Source organism: Talpa occidentalis, unplaced genomic scaffold (genome assembly GCF_014898055.3).
Source record: "Talpa occidentalis isolate TD23 unplaced genomic scaffold, MPIMG_talOcc4v2.1 talOcc4.9, whole genome shotgun sequence".
NCBI classification, from domain to species: Eukaryota; Metazoa; Chordata; class Mammalia; order Eulipotyphla; family Talpidae; genus Talpa; species Talpa occidentalis.
Genome location: NW_023605305.1, coordinates 117,010,044 through 117,016,599, shown reverse-complemented (window position 1 = coordinate 117,016,599; position 6,556 = coordinate 117,010,044). Strand labels below are relative to the sequence as shown.

Genomic DNA, 6,556 nt, shown 5'->3' with positions numbered 1-6,556 from the left:
TGCCTTGGAGGGGTGACCCTGCTGGGCGATGAGGGGCACCAGGAAAGTAATTGTCGCTGGTTTTGTTAGGGAAAAAGGCTGTCCCAAAGCTAATTCCATACAGGCTTTGTGGACTCCACCCCCACCCTAGGTCAAAGTCAAAGACACTGGGAACTCAAAATCCCATCATCACCCAAGGGAAGGTGGCTGGGACCTGCGGGTGGGGTTCAGCAGCCAGGTGGATACAAAAGGCAGACACGTGGGCTTTGGGGGTCCCCCATGTTGGCTCCCCGCCAGCTCGCAGCGTCTGGCCAGCTCGGAGAGTGCCTTTGGGCTTCCAGGTCAGCGGATCGGGTAGGACGCATGAAAGACTTTATTTCCCTATTTTCTCCCTGAGTTGTCCATTTTCCTTATTTCCTTTTCTCTTGTGAATAAACCTTTTATGAACCTTTGTGTGTGCCTGCCGTGGAGTGTTCACAAGTCCCTTTAAAGCGCGCGGGTGAGGACCCACAGCCAGGAACCCGTTTAATATCGGGGCTGCCCTATAACAGTTTTTCTTAAGGTGACCGAGGAAGCGCCCTTGGGGCCCGAGCCCGAGGGTCTCTACGAGTTCGCGAGTTCGCGTCTCTGTCTGGCCTCAGCGCCCGTGCAGCTGCCGCCTCCCGCCTGACTGCGCAGGACATCCGGGGCCGGCGGGGGACCCTGCGCGGGGGGTGTCTGGGCCCCCGGGCGTCTCCTCCTTCCAGGGCCCCGCGGCGCGCCCGGAGGGTGGGCCGGGCCCGTGGGGGGTCAGGGTGCGCCGGGGGCAGCGCGCGGCCAGGGGCGGGGACAGGCCGGGGCTTGGGGGGCACACCCGGGGCTCCCCGCGCCCACGCCGCAGCCCGGCCAGCCCCGCCCCTTCCCCGCCCCGCCCCAGTCAAGCTCCGCCCCCTTCCTCCCGCCAGGCAACGGCCAGCCACGCCCCTTCCGCCCCGGCCCCGCCCCGCCCCGCTCATGCTCCGCCCCCTTCCACCCCCTTCCGCCCCGCCAGGCACGGGCCAGCCCCGCCCCTTCCGCCCCGGCCCCGCCCCGTCCAAGCCCCGCCCCTTCCCCTGGTCCGCCCTGGGCGGGGCCGGCGCGCCGTGCGTCCCCGCGTCCCGAGCACCCCTTTAAAGCGCGCCCGGCCGCCGCGCGCCCCCGACGCGGCCCCCGCGATGCGCCCCCCGCCGCGCCCCCCGCTGCGCGCCGCGCTCCTGGCCGCGCTGGGCCTGCTGCTCGCCCGCGCCGCCGCGCCGGCCCGCGGGGCCCTGCGCCGGGTGAGCCGCGGGGGGCGGGCGCGGGGGGCGGGCGCGGGGGCCTCGGCCCGGACCCGCCGCCGACCGTGCGCCCCGGCGGCCCAGGGCGGGCCTCGCGCGCCTCGCGGCCGGGCCCTCCGCGGCGCCTGGAAACGCGCGGGAGCAGCGGCGGGCGCGGGGGCCGGGGGCGAGGGCCAGGGCCGCGGGGGCGGCTTCCCCGGCCGGGGCCGGCCCGGGGCCGCGGGGGCGCCCCAGCGCCGCGGGCGGGGGCCGGGTCCAGGGCGCCCCAGCGCCGCGGGCGGGGGCCGGGTCCAGGGCGCCCCAGCGCCGCGGGCGGGGAGGGCCTCACCGCGGGGGTGAAGGGGCGCGCGCCCGGGTCCTTTGCCCGTGGAGCGCAGCCGGGGCCGGCGGCCCCCCTCGGCCGGCCGTGCGGGCCGGGGATGTTGTTCTGGCCCGCGGTGACCGCTATGGGGGGGGGCGGCTGGAGCCCAGCCGGCCGCCCCGGCTCCCGCCGCAGGCTCCAGGCCCGAGAGTGGGGGCGCACCCCACGTTGCGCTGTGATCTCCATCTGCGGTCACCCGGGTCTCGGGGCTCGTGGTAGGAGCCCCAGCCCCCCAGAGCTGGCCGGGCCGTGCTGGGGCGCCCCTGGCACCCGCGGACGCCGCGGGCTGGCGCGGTCCCTCCCTGGGCGCGCGCGGAGCCGAGCCGAGCCGTGAGCTTTGCCTCCCGGGAACTTTCGGGTGGTTTTAGGCTGGGGGCAGAGTCCCAGACGTGACAGCGGTCCCTGCTGCACACCCTTGTGGGAGCACACACGGCGTGTGCGTGTGTGTGCATGCGTGTGCGTGTGTGGAAGCTGAGAGCCCAGTGGGCCTTCCGCCACCTGCCCGCCGGCCTGGGGGCTGCACCACGGGCGGTTTCGGTTCCGTCCTGTCCCGTCCCGTGACAGCTGCTCCGGCTCCTGAGGAGGAAACGGAGCCTCCTGGGCTCACCTGCCTGTGGCCTCCGCGTGTGCAGCCCCGCTGCAGTCACAGCTGCTCCCGGGGCTGCCCGGCCCAGCGAGTCCGGGCCTTTCAGCACTGCAGAGGGGACCCTAATGCTCGGCCTCCAGGCCTCCCCTCTCCCGTGTTCACAGCCCTCCCCAGAGGGGAGCTCCCGCCGCCTCCCCTTCCAGCTCCCAGACGTGACCCTGCCGCCCTCCCATCTCCTCTGGGTCAGCCGCCCCGGCCTTGGCGTGCCAGGGCAGCGCCACTTCTCCCCACACGGGGCCTTTGCCCACACTCCCTGTGCCGGAACATTCTTTCCCTGGTGAGTCCAGGGCTGACTCCTCACCCCCAGGTGTTGCTTCCTCACCGCCCATTAGGCAGTCCCGTGTCATTCCCAGCATCACCCCTGTTCGTGCCCGGGTGCTGCTCGGGCCTGGGTGAGTAATGTTTCTGCCCTGGCCTGGAAGCTTCTCAGGGTAGGGCGGGAGCAGCCGTGCTTGCCGGACCTCGGCCACCGCTCCATAAATACTGTGAGTGAACGCTGAGCCTGTGCTGACTGGCACCCGCTGGGGGGCTGAGGGGCAGGCGCCCTGAGTCACCCCGGCCTGCCTTCTTGGTCCCAGCCCGGCCTTGCATTCCAGGAAGCTCAGGTGAAGGGGCGTCTGCCCCAGGCATGTGGGGAATCGCGTGGGGACGCCCACACTGTGGGGGCCGGCGGTCTGGGGACCTCAATGTGCAGGAGCTCTGCCCATGCCCACCTGCCCCAGCCGGAGACCTGCCTGGGCTGGGCCTGCCCGAGGAGCAGGTGGGGGCGGCTCACAGCTCAGCCGGGGGCCGAGGACTCGCCCGTCTCTCGTCCAGAGCCCACCCCAGGCTCAGCCTGTGGCGGGGGGAGGGGGGAGCTCCATCGGACCCTGCCGGACCAGCAGAGCCCCTCCTCTGGCCTCTCCCCCAGCACTGGCTGGGCCTCGGCTCACAGGCCAGGTGCTTGGCCCCCTGCCCCCAAAGGTTGTGGCCCCACAGCGGGGCCAAGCTGAAGAGCGAGGTCTTTTGGGCTCCCTGATGGGGCCAGCCGCATGGTCAGGTGCCTGTCGGGCTCTGGCTCTGGGTGTCCTGCCGTGGGGTCAGCCGGGCTGTGTGGTGGAGAGGTGGGCTTTGTAGCTGGCCCTTGGGGGCTGGGCGGTGTGAGCGGGCGCAGGGCAGCCACTGCAGTGGGAGGGGGCTGGGGCCCTGGCCAGGCAGTGGGGTCGTGGGCGGGTGGTGGGGTCAGGAGCCCTCAGGGTGTGGAGGAAGAGCGGTGACTCAGCTGAGGGGAGGAGGGTGCCCAGACAGGACCTGCGGGCGCCTGGGAGGGAGAAGGCCCCAGTGAGGACCGGCTATCAGCAAGTGGCCTGGGGGCGTTCCTGCTTGGCCTGTGTCCTCGGGAGGTGGTGCTGCCCAGTGTCAGGTCACACTGCTGGCCTTCTACCGACTTCCTGGGCTGGATTGGGCTTTGAGTGACCTGAACAAGCCGCTGGGAATGGGCTGCAAGGTGGGTCCTCCAGGAATCTCCCAGGGACCCCCCCAAACCAGGAGGTGGGGGACAGGGAGATGTTTGCCAGGCTCCGACCTCGTGGGTCTCCCATTTGACTCTTAAGGCTGGTGTCCTGTGCTTCGTGGCTCATGGCGTCTTGTGGGAGACTGAATCTTTCTTACTCCTGCCTGAGAAGTAGATAGGGCCGTGTCATCCAGGTGCGGGTGTGGAGCTCCTGGTGTGGAGCCCCAGGTGTGTACGCTAGGTGTCTATTCCAGGTGCAGAGCTCCAGGTGTGGAGCTCCGCGTGAGGCTGGGACGGGCAGTGCCTTGCCAGGTCCCAGTGAGGCCAGTCCGTTGATTCTGCTTACGTGGGAGAGCTCATCTGGCCTTTTCTCTCCTTGCTGCCCCGTGTCCCCGCCAGGCCAGCAACTTCACCTGGGACAACTGTGATGAGGGGAAGGACCCGGCGGTGGTCACCAGCATGACCGTGGAGCCAGACCCCATCGCCGTTCCTGGAAACTTGACTGTCAGCGCTGAGGCCAAGACCAGCGTCCCCCTGCTCACTCCTCTGAAGGTGAGCTGGGTGCGGGGCAGGGAAGGGTCCGCCAGAGGCTAGAGTCCCAGGCAGCAAGGGACGCGGCTCCCTCTCGGGCTCAGACTCTGGGACGGTCGGGTCACGGAGCTGAGAGGGCGCGAGGTGTGGCCTGGGCTGTGGTGGTGGAGGGGCTCCCTCACTGCGACGGTGGGCGTGCTCCCTCCAGACAGCCCGGGCGGGTGCTGGCCCCTGGGCGGAGGGTCCAGCACGTCAGCGTCGTGCAGGCTGTTCCCTGGGATTTCTCCCACGGTCACAGCGCGTCCTCGTAAACAGGGCACGTGCACACTCAGTGTGCCCCTGAGCCGTGCCCCGCCGACCTCCAGAGGGCCGTCCTGCCTGTGTCCATGGGCATCAGGGCATGTGCGGGCCGGCAGTGGGGCCAGGTGCCTCGCGGCCCTGACCCCCCAGGGGCTGCACTCCAGGTGTGCCAGCGGCACCCTGTGCCAGGGGAAGGGCTGCCTCGCAGAGGTGGGGCCGGTGACTCTGAATGTCCTGTGCTCTCTCGGCAGGTGGAGCTGACCGTGGAGAAGGAGGTGGCGGGCATCTGGGTGAAAATCCCGTGCGTGGAGCAGATGGGCAGCTGCACCTACGAGAACATCTGCGACATGCTGGACACGCTCATCCCCCCCGGGCACCCCTGCCCGGGGCTCCTGCACACCTACGGGCTGCCCTGCCACTGCCCCTTCAAAGCCGTGAGTACCAGAGGGGCCCTGGCTGGGGCGGAGGGGAGGTGCGGGGGTCCCGTCAGCCCCACAGATGTGCATGTCTGTGGGTGTGTGTTGCTGCTCTTTGAGGGGCCTCAGTCTGTCCACAGGGGTGCGGGGGCCTGACCGTGGCGCCGGCGGCTGGCCGGGAAGGGTGGCCTGCAGGACCCGCTGACGCCCGCTTCCCACAGGGCACCTATGCGCTGCCCAGGAGCGATTTCACACTGCCCGACTTGGAGCTGCCCGGCTGGCTCAGTAGCGGCCACTACCGCGTCCAGGGCGTCCTCAGCAGCGGCCAGCGACTGGGCTGCGTCAAGGTCTCCTTCTCCCTGAAGGGCAAATGATGGTGCCACGGCAGGCCCCATGGGGTGGGCACCACCTGGTCCCAGGTGCATGGCCAGGCCGCACGCGACTCTGCCCCTCGGGCCCCCACTTCAGTGCCACCAGCCCCTCGCTGCCTCCCCGCCGCAGCCCTGCCGGGCCAGCAGCCGCCCTCCACGCTGCTGCTCCCTCCTTCGCTCTCTCCTGCCCAGCAAGGGTGGGCCTGCGTGCCATGATCTGGCTCACGCTGGCCGTCCCCAGCCTGCTGTGGCCCTCTGCTGCCCACCACTGTGGGGCGGCCACTAACGCCAGCGCACTAACCCCTCCCCGTCTCACCAGCCCCGCCCCGGGTGAGGGGCCTCGGATCGAGTCTCCTCCCTGATCTTCTGCGACGAGTTCACGCTTCTGTCCTGGACTGACCTGGCTGACAGCAGCCGCTGCACCCCAGCAGGCGGGGTGAGGGGGACGGGGGCGCCTCTGCCCTCTGACCTTTACACGGATCCTCTGCCTGGCACCAGGCGGCCCAGCCGTCTCCCTGGGGACTGGGCTGGCTGGGGCACCGGGGCCACCTGCTCCAGGACAGCTGCTGGGGCTCTGTACCCCGCTGGTGCCACATGATGGTGTTGGGGTTCCTTTTGCCAAATATTCTCAATGTTTTTCCCTGGAGGTACCAGAAATCCAGACTTTTATATGTAATCTTAAAAATCTTACATCTTTGCATATTGGCAACTGGTTGTTTTTGGAAACACCGTCCTGGCCCGAGAGACAGAAGCCTCGTGGCGGGGCGGCGTGTGCGCCCACCTCCCAGCAGCCTCTGCTGCGCCCGCGGGCCTGGAGGTGGCATCTGGCGCTCTGAGGGGCAGGTAGCTGGAGAGCCGTGGCCAGCACCCAGCCCCGCGCAGCCTGCGTGGCAATAAACCTGACCTGCTGAGAGCCGCCTCTGGGATTCCGGGAGCGACTGTGGGGTGCTGCTGGGGCCGGGGGCAGCTTCGGGGCTGACTCAGGGACTGCCGGCTTCGTCAACCCCCCCATCGTTCCTCCTTTGTACCCGCTCCCGCCACCTCTGCCCCTGCGCTGGCTGGAGCGCTTTCACCCCACATCTCAGCACCCGCTTCTGCTGGGCCTGGGTTCTGGGGCCAGGCCCCCGGGCCCCAGCGGGAGGGCCTGAGAAGTCGCAAGTCACAG

General features: G+C 69.9%; 1 protein-coding gene across 1 annotated transcript; it reads left to right on the top strand.

Annotated features, from left to right (window-relative positions):
• The first annotated feature begins 1,172 nt into the window (after positions 1–1,172).
• GM2A (ganglioside GM2 activator) lies at positions 1,173–6,337 on the top strand. The gene is made up of 4 exons (XM_054691566.1): positions 1,173–1,274; positions 4,173–4,325; positions 4,856–5,038; positions 5,242–6,337. Exons 1-4 carry the CDS (start codon positions 1,173–1,175, stop codon positions 5,392–5,394), a joined length of 591 nt encoding a protein of 196 aa, XP_054547541.1. The 3' UTR covers positions 5,395–6,337.
• The last annotated feature ends 219 nt before the right edge of the window (positions 6,338–6,556 follow it).